The following is a 13,869-nucleotide window of genomic DNA, read 5'->3' on the forward strand; positions in this document are numbered from 1 at the left end:
ATTTCGGAGTGTTGACGCAGTATTTCAGGGGAGGATATCGACGTGATGAACTAGGATGTGTTGGAGGACGTATTGATAGTTGTGCAAAGACGTCTGTACCAAGAAATTCACACATGCTTATGAGTGCAACATCAAAAATGAATCATTGGGGGGGAAAAAAGCTTTTTTTGTAAAAATAAATACATATCTTTATGGCATTTAAAAATTATACAGGTTTTTACTTGTGTTCTCTGTATCATATTTCTCTACAAACACATCTGCTATATAACGGTATATAACAGTATACTATACACAGTACGTGTTACAAGTATTCCATTTGTCTACATACACACCTAATGAGACCAAGTTTAGGCCAGGATTTAATCTGATCACCCTTTTTGACTATGCCCCACTTACAGGCGATGTTACCACGATCGTGGAGATCGCGTTCAAAGTAAACGCTGCAGATGTCGGCTCAATCGGAAATGACCTTTTAATGTCGACTTTGCTACAACGAGGATCCTCCGCAGTCCGTATTGAATCCTGGCCCTAGTTCATCTCCCCAGTCCTCCACTTATTGTCCACCATTCCCCTCCATCTTGTTTCTCTGACTTTAAAATAGAGCTATTGCTCAGCCTCAGATTGTGTCCATTCATTGTGGTGCTTAAGAACAAATAATTAGTGTCTCTGAGTAAAGTCCTCTAACTATGTGAGCTAATGTGTCCTTTGGGGATCAAGAACTCAGTGCCTCTTCTTTCTGGGGAAAGATATCACAGAATGAGTGTGTCATTTTGATGTTAAATAGACTAACAGATTTAACTGACTAATCCTAAAGAATAAACTACCAAAAGGTTTTCCATTGATTTCACTGGCTGTCTCAAACTTCAAGATTACTTCACTCTTAAACGAACAGTTCATTCTGCAACTGGTGAAACTCTTAGTAAATCCAGGCCTAAATAAATGTTGATGTCTGAAAACATCTGACAGACTTTGATTTTGGGGTGGACTGTCCATTTAAACCATGTATCTCTCCTTTGCATTGCAGCCTTAACAGTATTGCAGTACTGTCTGCCAACAGTAGAGTTCATCAGTGCACCAGTATACAGTATCAACAGTAGAATTCACCTCCATCTGCTGGTGGATCCAGGTCAGAGCGTGGGAGATGAGAGTGTACAAGGCAGGATTGTCCCTCTCAGCACAGCCATAGCCCCAGCTAGTGGCCCCTGCCAGCTTCCACACTGACGAGTCCTCACAGGCCAGAGGGCCTCCGCTATCCCCCTAAGGAGCCAAACATGCCAGGATTAGCAGCAGTGCATTTGACTCCAAATAGGTGAGCTTTATAACACAAAACACACTGTGCTAACGAACGGTTAAAAGCAGCGGGTGACCGTCCTAGCGCCTTTGAACAGGAAATCGGTCGACATTTTCGGACGATTCTACTTGCTGAATCACCACCGTTTCGTGATGGCAAACACACAGTGGCCACCCCCTGCTTTTAACCGTTTGTCTTCGCTGTGTGCTTTTTGTCTGCACTTTGTCCTTTAGACAAATGGTGCATAGAACTATGAGGTCCACTTCTGAAAGATACCTGGCAAGAGTTTTTTCCCCCCTCCAGGTAGCCTGCACAGACCATCCAAGGGGAGATGGCACCCTGGTACAGTCCTGGTCCACTGCAGTCCCTGCTGGAGAGCACAGGGACCTGGGCAGAGTGCATGGACACACTGGTCTCCCCTGGAAAGACACACACACACAGAGAGAGGAAGGGCAGGAAAGGTGTATCACAGTGTATGCGGGCATGCATCTAGTCAGGTGTTGAATTTGAGCCCATCACCTCCATCCACTGTGGCACCCCACCCAGAGATCCAGCACATCTTCCCTTCCTCAAATCTCTCCCCATAGTTCGGCAGGCAGATAGGCTCAACCAGACCTGGAGGGAAAGACTTAGCCAATGAACCTGATGTGCTCCTTCAGATTTGAGGTGAATAAGAGCAGTTACTCTAAGGGCTCTATTCAATCCGTATCGCTGAAGTTCAGCACTAAAGCCCAATTTAAATTTAACGGCAATGTTCCTGCGTTGGCGGGGGACTGTATTCACGGTAAACCTTGCATACTGTATGTCAGCATAATCAGAAATGACCTTTACATTTCTATCACGCAATCTGTAATGCTCCAGCGATACAGATTGAATATTGAATAGAGCCCTATATCACTATCACTCAGTAGGACAGACAGAGGAAGAATTGGGACACATTTTTGGGTTGTTTTGCCTTGGTACTCCATGACACAATGACTATGAGGGTAAAGTGCAGACTGTTAGCTTAAATATTAAGGTATTTTCGTCCAAACCCAACAGCCTGCACTTTAACCTCATAATCATTGTGTCATTTAAAATCCAAAGTGCTGGAGTACAGAGCCAAAACAACAACAAAATGTCGCTGTCCCAATACTTTTGGGGCTCATTGTAGATCGTGGTACCGTTAAAGGTAAGAGGCTCTGTAAGCTTCAATAGAGCGATGTCATAATTTAAGCCCTTTGGTTGGTAGCTGGCATGGTAGATAATCTTCTCCAAAGAGCGAGACAGCACCCCATTGGCTGGCTGATCTGTCAATCCCACTTGCACCGCCCACAGCATGGTGTTTGTTGCAAACCTTGAGAAGGGATGGACAGTCAACCAATGAAACATCATATCTCTTTTAAAAGTTATGCTGTGTTCATGTAAGGTCAGTACAGTATAAATGTTTGTGTGCGTACGTACTTGCATGCATGCGTGTGTGTGCGCGCATGTGTACCTGTGTTTGTGAGAGAGACTCACCCGTAGACACAGTGTGCTGCTGTCACTATCCAGCGCGGTGTGATGATGGAGGCCCCACAGAGGTGTCGGTTCTGATAGTGCAGGCTGGCCTGCCAGGGAAACTGGCCTGGTTGGGAGACGTTCCCTCCCGCAATACGAGACCTGAACATGGGCCTGGAGCCACAATCTGCAGGGGGCAGCCAGGGGAAAACCATTGATATGATAATGTTGCTGGTATACACTCACAACACACACACACACACACTTCCTAACTCCACTGTCACTTTCACTCACCTAGGCACTTGAGTACGATCACACTCTCAGAGCTGCACTGGGTCTTACTGGGAAAACAGAGAATGAAGGCTTATACTTACTGCCAACATACACACAGACAGTCTGTGGACCTGAGCACAGAACCGATTGTATATAACATGCTGGAAATGACTTCAGAAAATGAAATTATACAGTAAACTGATTCAAATGAGGTTCTTCTCTGTATAACACTAATGGGAAAGTTTGATGTATGGTCTCATTTGTACCATGTACAAACCCAGTCAAGCCCTTATGTAATTGAGAAACATGACATGGACTGAAGTGAAACATGAGATCACAACTAGACTTATGAAGCAGAGCAGAGCAACATAAACAATCAACACGCATTTACGAAACATGCTTTAGTTAGTGCCGCCGAGCAACATGCGTTTCTGAGGGAAACGCAGAATTAGCCTAATATCTTGGGACCTTCCATTGTTTCACATGACAAATACTGTATCATGCTCCACTTTGGGGGTACCTCCAGACAGTACAGTGCCTTGCAAAAGTGTTCACCCCCTTGCCTTTTTTCCAAATACAGAGAAATTCTTGAAGGAAACCTGTTTGTCTTCCAGAGATTTGAGACTGGGACGGAGGTTCACCTTCCAGCAGGACAATGACCCTAAGCATACTGCTAAAGCAACACTCGAGTGGTTTAAGGGGAAACATGTAAATGTCTTGGAATGGCCTAGTCAAAGCCCAGACCTCAATCCAATTGAGAATCTGTGGTATGACTTAAAGATAGCTGTACACCAGTGGAACCCATCCAACTTGAAGGAGCTGGAGCAGTTTTGCCTTGAAGGATGGGAAAAAATCCCGGTGGCTAGATGTGCCAAGCTTATATAGACATACCCCAAGAGACTTGCAGCTGTAATTGCTGCAAAAGGTGGTTCTACAAGTTATTGACTTTGGGGGGTGAATAGTTATGCACACTCAAGTTCTGTTTTTTGTCTTATTTCTTGTTTGTTTCACAAAAAAATATATTTGTATCTTCAGAGTGGTAGACATGTTATGTAAATCAAATGATACAAACCCCCCAAAAATATATTTTAATTCCAGTGTGTAAGACAACAAAATAGGAAAAATGCCAAGAGGAGTGAATACTTTCACAAGCCACTGTAGCTCAAAAGGCTTCAGTTCCGATAACAGGAACGGGGAGACATTCAGCCATCACAGCGCTGTTGACAGCCTTACATCAGCATAGTATGTAGTCCTTGCGGTGGCATACTGTAGCTTGATGGCACAATCAAGAATTTGTGTACTTAATGCAATAGTGCTTGTGAAAAGATCTTTGGTTGTAAGGGCATACGCTAGAAGAGGAAGAACTTGCTGCTGCAGCTGTACATTAGAACTTTAACAAAAAAACTGGTAATGAGCACAGTTTTATTTTCTGTCAGAAATGGATGGCCAAATGGTTCACCTGAGGAAGGTGGTGTTATGGATCTTGACAGTCTGCTGGCGATCTGGATGACTCAGGTTGACTGATACCAGGTTAGCCTGGAAGGCCGACTCGACAGAGGAGAGAGGCAGGGATCTGGAACTGATGTAGCTGAGCGAACAAGAAGGAACCACACAGAGATTTACAGTTTATTGGGGCAAATAGTGTGAATTTTAATTTGCCGCTTATAAGGCAGTGGGTGGATTTGGGGTGGTATTATGCTGACATTCTGTGACTAGATCCATTGACAGAACTACCCATTCATTTACAATCCATTTATAAAAGTGGTCACAGGATCCTAATATACTTGGACCACAACGGAAATAAATCTGTTGACTTTATTGGGTTTTATCCACAGTTATTTTGAATGTGTGTCTTTGATTTCATGTGGCTGAGTCAACTTTATTTGTATTTTATAAAAGTATTAATCCAAACATACTCCTAACATTAACTAGGAAGGTCTTAAAGCGATACTTGGGGATTTTGGCACTACATCTTTAGTCTTTATCTACTTCCCCAGAATCAGATGAACTTGTGGATACCATTTTTATGTCTCTATGTCCAGTTTAAAGGAAGTTAGAGGTAGTTTTGTGAACCAATGCTAACTGGCGTTAGCACAATGACTGGAAGTCTATGGGTATCTACTATGCTAGCAGATACCCATAGACTTTGTCATTACGCTAATGCTAGTTAGCAATTGCGCTAGTGTTAGTTAGCAACTTCCTTCAAACTGCACGCAGAGACTTAAAAATTGTAACCACATGTTCATCTGAGTCTGGGGAAGTAGATAAAGGGCTTCATTACCAAAATGATCCCCAAAATGGGAACGTGGCCAGATCCGTTGTAACACTGCCAATGGTATAACTGACAATCTTGACCTACTTAGAGCCCTGGTTGTTTTGGCTGGTGGTTTTTCACTTCATTTAATGCCAGGCTGATTTTAATGGGATTAGCATTGCAGTTAATGAGACCTTTGGGTACAGAAACCCATTAGAAAGCCCTCCCTCTGAACGCTGGGTAAATGTGAGTTTATTACAACGAGGAGGGAGAGAGTTTTATCACAAACTGCAGAGTTATGTCGATGTAATAGTCTCTTTCTCCTCAGGCCCTGTGGGAGAATGGTTTCTATGGTGGAATGATCTGTATTCTCTGTATGTCTCTTGACATTGCTCCACTCACCCTCACCCTAGTCATCCACCATGCCAGCCCCAGTGAACCTCTGACCCTTCACTTATCTTTTTACCCCTGTCACAGAGAACTAATTCAATTCCATTCAATTCCCAACCGGGTACCTGGAGTATCCCAGCTGTTTGCAGGCAGAATAACCCAGTGTGTGATCCCAGTTGGTGGAGCACACAGTCCTCCATACACCCCTACTGTTGATCTGCAGCACAGAGCTCCTCCCACTCAGACGCACTAAGGGACAGACAGACAGACAGACAGACAGACAGACAGACAGACAGACAGACAGACAGACAGACAGACAGACAGACAGACAGACAGACAGGCAGGCAGACAGACAGACAGGCAGACAGACAGACAGACAGACAGGCAGACAGACATTAGTGTGTGTACAGGTTACTCTGTGAAAAGTCTGGCCTATCTGACCTAACCTGGGGACGAGGTTACACAGTGAATAATGTGGATGAATGATGTGAGGGAATTTCAAGCCCTTTATCAGGGTTACAGTGGGGGGGGGGTTAGTCGTGTATGCGTGTGGGAGAGAAGTGTGCATCTCACCACATTGCAGTTCGTCCTCCCCATCTGCGCAGTCGCTGACTCCATCACACTGCGCAGATCTGGCAAAACACAAAGTGGATGTGCTACAGTGGAACTTTCCCGTGCAGCTGACTCCCACTTTGGAAACAAGGAGGACGCACGCATGTACACACAGACACATACACATACACACACACGCACACACACCCGCACACACACATGTTTACACACTGTGGTGAGGAATTGGAAAGAAGTCGTAGTAAAATCCTATGATTCTATGTAAAAAGCGCGTCACAATGATATGTAATGACATGTTCCACCGCTGATTACACACACAACTTGTCGTGTCATTCAGGCCTCAAGAGTAACTTACTGCACCCTGTCTCCTGTTACACATATGACACACGTCTCCTCTTACAATCACAATAAAACAGTGCAGAACAACGATACTATTACAATAACACTATGAGCCACTCAGACGCTGTATATCCTAATCCTAGTACTTGATACTCGATCCTAACATACAACACTGTCTGTTGTAATAGATAGATAACACTTTATAATACAGCCATATAGTGTCAAGTGCAAATGTGTCCTTGATTTCAATCCAACGACACATGGTTCAATATAACTGCTATAGACAGATGATCTGATTATCTGTAACAATATGCTTGATAATGACTATGTAATAACAAGGCCACAAACAGTGTTCCCTTACCTCCAAGCCCAATGCCTAGGGCTAGACTCAGGACCAGTAGACCACACGCAACAATCACCAGCAGCAGCCAGTGTGCCAGGAACTGGCTGCATAGGGTTTTAGACTCCACCAAGCCGTCATCTGAACCACCAGAAATGAACCATGAGAGAAAATCGAAACAATGGGGGACAGGGCAACACTGGCACTAGTAAGGCCACAAACCATTAAGAGCCATGGTTAGCCCCATTACAACATGTGAGGCTCTCATAGATAGAGCAAGGGGTTTTTCCTGACTCTGTGTCCAGACCACGAAAAACTCTTGACGCATAGATGGAGAGTCATTGTGTCCTCTGAGGCTTCCATACCGTGCATGAAGGGCCGGACCTTGATGAAGCGCATGGAAGGGAGGTAGCTGGGTGGGGTGAGCTGGCCCTGGCTCTTTGGGATGGGGGCAGGGGGCTCCTGGAGTGGAGCGGTGGGTACATGGGGGTCCTGGAGGTCCTGAGAGAAGGAGCCGCTGGTCTGGTTACTGAGTGGGCTGACATTGAAGGTGGTGGGGATCTCCACGGTTGGCAGGTCCTCATTACTCACAGACTCAACCTCAATACGGAACGGGTCCATTCCCTCTGCCCCAGACACCTGTATGGAGTGTGTACGAGAGAGAGAGAGAGAGAGACAAATAGAGAGACAGAGAAATAGAGGGAAGGCGTGCGAGAGAGAAGATGGATGGCGTGAGAGAGAGAGAGGGGGAGAGAAAAGGGGAAAATGAGAACGAGATAGAAAGAAAAAGAGATGAGGATGAGTCTCCCTTGTCAGTTGTTCGTTCATCTGAACAGCGTTGACGTTAAAACACGCAGACCTCGGGAGGTCAGTCTGGCTACACACCTCCCTCTCTTCGGCTAAACCATCAGCAGCGGTCTTGTCACTATCAGGCATGGCCATATCTCCTCACCCAGCTAATCATCTTGGTCCCATGGTAGTAAGATGACCACCACTGGAGGCTGGTGGAGCGATGGGAGCGTAAGGACTGCACTGACAAACATCCAGGATATAATTCTACTGCCTAGCTGAGTGACTGACCAATTGACTGACCACCACCAATGGAGAACCTGATAGCATACTCCATTGCTCACATACCAGTTTCCTAGCAAACTGTATTCACCAACTAACTCACTAACTGGCAAATTGACCTTTGTAATCCGTATGCCCGACAAACTGCCTGACAAACTGGCCAGATCTTGGTCTAGCCAACTGACTGACAAACTCAGTGACTGGTCTGTCTTCTTTCTGTTGTCCTCCTCTCTCTCTCTCTCTCTCTCTCTCGTCTTCACTCTGGCCACACCCTGATGGAGAGAATGGGACACCTGAGCAGGTGCAACACCAGTGTGCCGTGCCACATAAAAAGGGGGGATCAAGTAACGTCTGAAAGCTCCTCGACCTCGCGGGTAAGGTTACAGTGGAGTATTCTGGGAAGACACTCAGGTCACATTGCTGCTACAGGTGTTGGGGGAATTAGGGAAGGCGTGGGGGGGGTCTGTGGTTGTAAGGTGAAAGGTCATAAGCCTACTTACTGGCTGTTCCATATGATGTGGTCACTCAGGTGTACAGGCTAACAGAGATGGATGTAAGGAGGCCATGCATCTGGAGAATGCTCCGCCATTTGAATTGCACAGTGCGTGACTGATCATTGGCGCATACTGTATAAGAGGAAGGTTTCTCTATTGTCAACAGTCAAGATCTTTGATGCGTACTTATCTGAATCTAAGTGTACGACTAATATAAAATACTATACGCTAGTAGTTGTGTAGTGAGCAGAGCCTCTAGTGATCTAACGCCACCAATCGCAGTGCCGTGTCACCAAGGAGTGGAGGAACGATGAGTTCCATTACATCACAGGTCATTAGCTAGTGAGGTTACTGGAGAACCCTTTAGCGTTTGACCCTTTTCCTCTGCTTCCTGTGTCTTGTTTCCTTGGGTGGTGCTTCAGTGTCTTTACGTGTGCGGGTGTATGGCCATGTGCGGTGGCGATTTTAGCATATAAATCTTGGTGGGGAAAAAAAAAACATGCCAGCAAAGCCACTACACAACACTAAACAATACATTAATTGTACTATAACGGTGATAAACGGTGCCCACAAACTGTTAGGGCCTACATAAAGCTGTCCCAACAGCAGAGCTTTCTTTTCAGCACCATGGAGTGAATCCTTACCACCGCTACATCTGGCTATACACGGAGCCTTGTCTGGCAGCGAACCAGTTCATTCAGCCTCATTTACTGCCTTTGTAAAAACATAGCTGATATGGCTGACTTGCTTAAATTAATGTGGATTTTACTGACAATTGAGATGTACAAGCTATGGTATAAGGGAACGATGAGCAGATAAGAGGCAATCCGTAATTTCGAATAAGACATTAATGAGCGAGCTAAGACGGATGAAGTCAAAATAACCTTTTGTTCAGCACTTTTGAAATGCACAGCAACAGAATTCAGAACATGGGCCGTTCTTACAGTATTCTCCTTGTACACCAAGTCAGAATCGTATGATAAATAAAGGGGGCATTTAAGCAGACAATGAAAGCTCTTACAATATTTGATGATGACATTTCTATAAAACAGGCTATAGGCTACATGTGCACCACCAAGTCAGAACAGTAGGCTAAGTTATGAGGGGGAAAAGGACCAAATTATTAGGGTGAGGCACATGGGCTATTAACAGCTTACTACACAACATACACTTATTATTACTTTCTTAGCTACAGTATGCATACAGTGCATTCAGAAAGTATTCAGACCCCTTGACTTTTTTCACATTTTGTTACATTACAGCCTTATTCTAAAATGGATTAAAAAATATATATTCTCATCAATCTACCCACAATACTCCATAATGACAAAGTGAAAACAGGTTTTTAGACATTTTAGGGAGGTGACCAAGAACCCGATGGTCACTAAGACAGAACTCCAGAGTTCTTCTGTGGAGATGGGAGAACCTCCAGAAGGACAATCATCTCTGCAGCAACTCCTCAGTTAAAGGCACATGACAAGCCCGCTTGGAGTTTGCCAAAAGGCACTTAAAGGACTCTCAGACCATGAGAAACAAGATTCTCTGGTCTGATGAAACCAAGATTGAATTATTTTAGCCTGATTGCCAAGCGTCACTTCTGGAGGAAACCTGGCACCATCCCTACGGTGAAGCATGGTGGTGGCAGCATCATGCTGTGGGGATGTTTTTCAGCGGCAGGTACTGGATCGAGGGAAAGATAAACAGACAAAGTACAGAGAGATCATTGATGAAAACCTGCTCCAGAGCGCTCAGGACCTCAGTCTGGGTAAGGTTCACCTTCCAAGATGACAAACGACCCAAAGCACACAGCCAAGACAACGCAGGAGTGGCTTCGGGACAAGTCTCTGAATGTCCTTGAGCGGCACAGCCAGAGCCTGAACTTGAAGCCGATCGAACATCTCTGGAGAGACCTGAAAATAGCTGTGCAGCGACGCTCCCCATCTGACCTGACAGAGCTTGAGAGGATCTGCAGAGAAGAATGGGAGAAACTCCCCAAATACAGGTATACCCAAGAAGACTGTAATCAATGCCAAAGGTGCTTCAACAAAGTACTGAGTAAAGGGTCTGAATACTTATGTAAATGTTTTTTTATTTTTTATAAATGTGCAAACATTTCATAAAACCTGCTTTTGCATTGTCATTATGGGGTATTGTGTGTAGATTGATGAGGGGAAAAATATTTAATCAATTTTAGAATAAGGCTGCAACGTAATAAAATGTGGAAAAAGTCAAGGGGTCGATACTTTCCGAATGCACTGTATCTCCTTCCATATTACATAATTTATGCAGCAGCATACAATACATTTTTGGACTCAACATTGTGCTGTGCTCACTTGAACATAAAGGTGGCGCGGCAGTCCTTCTTGTGTGCAAATTTTGCAATGAAACTTTGTCATCAAAGTCTGGCATTCTCTGGATTTATGGTGCTTCAAGACAACTGGTCAAATCATGACATCAGTGATCTTCAGGTCGGAGCTCTAGAAAGAGCCCCGAGTTCCCGAGTTGGATGACCAATCAAAACGTATTTTCCCAGTCGGAGCTTGTTTTTTTACCGAGTTCCCAGTTGTCTTGAACTCACTGAAGTCTGAGATTTCCCAGTTTCCAGTTGTTTTGAACAAGGCAGAAGTCATGCTGGATTGACAGCATGGCCAATGTATTCAACCTTCTCTGGCCCATGGTGTTACATGAATGTTTATCCTTTTAAGCTTGGACCCTTTCAGACAAATGTTTTAAACCCGTAAACCCAGACTTGGACCACATACCCTCTCCACTGAATAGCAGGGGAAGCAAAATAGTGATTGCTTTGCAACGCTTGCAGTTAGCCACTGATTCCTTCCAAACCACTCATTGTTGAATTTGTTCTGTAATGTTTATGTCCAATGGCCAATGAGCACAGATACATTTTATCTACAGTATCATTTCTCTTCATATGACAAGGATTGAAAAGGATTTGCCAGTAGATTGTCGACTTCATTCATGATGATGACTGCTAGCTAAGATTTTGAAAGTATGATGTTGACATCAGTCCAATCAAAGCTACGGTAGATATAACATGATTTTACATCACTTTATCTGTGGCCAATGACCTTGAGCCTTCTTGGATTGGCACTTCTAATGTAAATCTATGGCATCACCCAAGGGGGCTTGAACTTTCTAGCTCTCTATGTAGATTTTGCGGTGAAGTAGTGTCCCCATGAGTGACAGAACACTGAGCCAATCACGGCTCAACTAGAGAACATTACCAACAACTACACTCTGTATTTTCCGCTGGCTACCTCTCCATTTTATTTTGATTTATTTATTTATTTAACCCTTATTTTACCAGGTAAGTTGACTGAGAACCCATTCTCATTTACAGCAACGACCTGGGGAATAGTTACAGGGGAGAGGAGGGAGATGAATGAGCCAATTAATCACAGAAAGCACTGAGCTAGGCTGAAACAAATGCATTTTGGAGCTGCCTTACTCAAGAAAACAAAAAAGAGACCCTGTTTGTGTACGGCTTTATCAACTCAATACACTTAAAAAAATATTGTTTGCAAACTGATATGTGACACGTTGTAATACCAAAATAACATACTCTGCCCCATCTGCCCTGAATGACGGGACGCCACTGGCCATGTGTATGTGAATGATCTTTCTCTTTCAACGACTCACCATACAAGTATAGGAATAAGGAGAGGGCATTCATAAATGAGGACTATGATGTAATAGAAATATCTTACCAGCAGATGTCAGAACCATGTTCTTTGTTCAACCCTACAGCTAAAGGGGTTCTCTATGAGATATATCTAAATGTGTCTTTCCAATGTGATTATTCGCATCCAATCTCCAAGCTTCCTTCTCAACTGTATTGATGGAGAAGGTCCACGATCCCTCCCTCCAATGGATTTTTAAGACGGAGACGAGGAGAGAGGCTGCGAGGAATCGAGGAAAGATTAATTAAGAAAGAAACCTGGATGTAGAATTGTCCACATCGCCTGTGACACAGCCAGGCTACAGTTAAACTATGGGAAACATTCTCATACAGAGTAACCCAATCCCCCATGAAGACAGCTAACTAAAAGCTAGGTAAAAGCTAAATCGGAGCTGAAGTTAAGGGTAGTTTGGTAGCATTGATTCAATTTCACAGCTTTGGGTACAGTAATATCACGAAGCCAAAGTTAGCCTCCCCTTTTAATCCCCTCCTCTTCCTCCTCCTCTCAGCTCTCTACTCTCAGTCACGACTGTGCAGATAAAGACTGTATGACTCAGCAGTCAGAACTGAGCAGCACGCACAGTCAGAATGAATACCTCAAATAACCACATCCATCCGGCTTAAATGCATCCATTATAATGATAGTTGGGGTCGCTGTGGAGTCCGTTTGGGGGGTGAGTGTGTAGCAGATGTGGATTTGTGAAGCTTGCTCCTTAGCTTGAAATTGAAAAAAGGTACTGCTAAGCAAGCAGCGTGACACCTGTTCACATCTTCTCACCTTTCCTCCTTCTCAAAACACATTGGAAAAGGTTCGAGAGACCTTGGACCTTGTCCTCCAATATGGTCGAGAAGGCGACGAGGATTATGATCCGAGGAATCGCGAGTGACAAATTTAGAAAGAACCCTCGCCTTAACTTGGTCAACTTATTGACCTTCCTCTCTGTACATTGGGTTAGTGCTCTGAATAATTTGCTGCTCGATATTCCCGAAGGTTAAAATGATCCACTATTTCTAGTCTAGTTGAGAAGAAATACTGTGAAATATTTTTTCTCTTTTTTAGTATCATCACTTTCCAGCCAGACAGTGTATAGGTGGTCTAGACTAGCCTACATGAAATCCTATCACACTGTGAAAAGAGTGCATCAGTCGAGTCTGGCTTGGCTTGATTCAGTGGGCTCTATTGCGTGTGTGTGTGTGTGTGTGTGTGTGTGTGTGTGTGTGTGTGTGTGTGTGTGTGTGTGTGTGTGTGTGTGTGTGTGTGTGTGTGTGTATGTATGTGTATTAGCTGAAGGCTGCTACAGGTCCCATTACCTCCCAGTGATGGGGTTATACTGTCCTGTTTCCAGTCTGTATCACATTCTCAATATCGTACTGTACATTCATATCCATACATCTTCCATTGAATCACTAGTCTATGTTCACATCATTATGTAGGCGTGACCGTTCAGAGAGCCCATTCATTAGCACCATTACGCATCTCCCCTACTATTTCTGATAGAGGATGTTCACAACGCGACAAAGATAACCTGGGGTCCAAGCTCTGCAGGCTGCAGTGCAGGGCGTGTCAGGGCCTCTATGATAAACCGACAAGGGACAAGGCCAAGCACACATCATAGAGGACCCCACACACAATCCCAATGTTTTGAGCTGCTACCCTCCAGGAGGGTCCCA

General features: G+C 44.4%; 1 protein-coding gene across 2 annotated transcripts; it reads right to left on the reverse strand.

Moving 5' to 3' along the window:
* Positions 1 to 161: 161 nt before the first annotated feature.
* LOC115179367 (transmembrane protease serine 3-like) lies at positions 162 to 12,665 on the reverse strand. 2 transcript variants are annotated; one of them, XM_029740808.1, is made up of 13 exons: positions 12,227 to 12,665; positions 7,302 to 7,575; positions 6,958 to 7,077; positions 6,261 to 6,377; positions 5,813 to 5,936; positions 4,503 to 4,631; positions 3,065 to 3,111; positions 2,792 to 2,957; positions 2,455 to 2,627; positions 1,811 to 1,906; positions 1,568 to 1,710; positions 1,105 to 1,257; positions 162 to 736 (listed from the first exon to the last, which is right to left on the reverse strand). In XM_029740808.1, exons 2-13 carry the CDS (start codon positions 7,555 to 7,557, stop codon positions 713 to 715), a joined length of 1,548 nt encoding a protein of 515 aa, XP_029596668.1. In that variant the 5' UTR covers positions 7,558 to 7,575; positions 12,227 to 12,665; the 3' UTR covers positions 162 to 712. The 2 variants fall into 2 exon arrangements, with proteins under 2 accessions (XP_029596668.1, XP_029596667.1); XM_029740807.1 differs by lacking the exon at positions 12,227 to 12,665 and adding an exon at positions 7,822 to 8,458.
* Positions 12,666 to 13,869: the final 1,204 nt, after the last annotated feature.

Source organism: Salmo trutta, chromosome 39 (genome assembly GCF_901001165.1).
Source record: "Salmo trutta chromosome 39, fSalTru1.1, whole genome shotgun sequence".
NCBI classification, from domain to species: Eukaryota; Metazoa; Chordata; class Actinopteri; order Salmoniformes; family Salmonidae; genus Salmo; species Salmo trutta.

Excerpts from the sequence above, each read along its gene's own strand:
- LOC115179367 (XM_029740807.1), bottom strand. The coding sequence starts at position 7,878 with ATGGCCATGCCTGATAGTGACAAGACCGCTGCTGATGGTTTAGCCGAA. Across the intron at positions 1,907-2,454 it reads AGAGCCTCTTACCTTTAACG|GTCTGGTTGAGCCTATCTGC; the intron begins GTACCACGATCT and ends CTTTCCCTCCAG. Across the intron at positions 1,711-1,810 it reads GGGTGCCACAGTGGATGGAG|GGGAGACCAGTGTGTCCATG; the intron begins GTGATGGGCTCA and ends GTGTCTTTCCAG.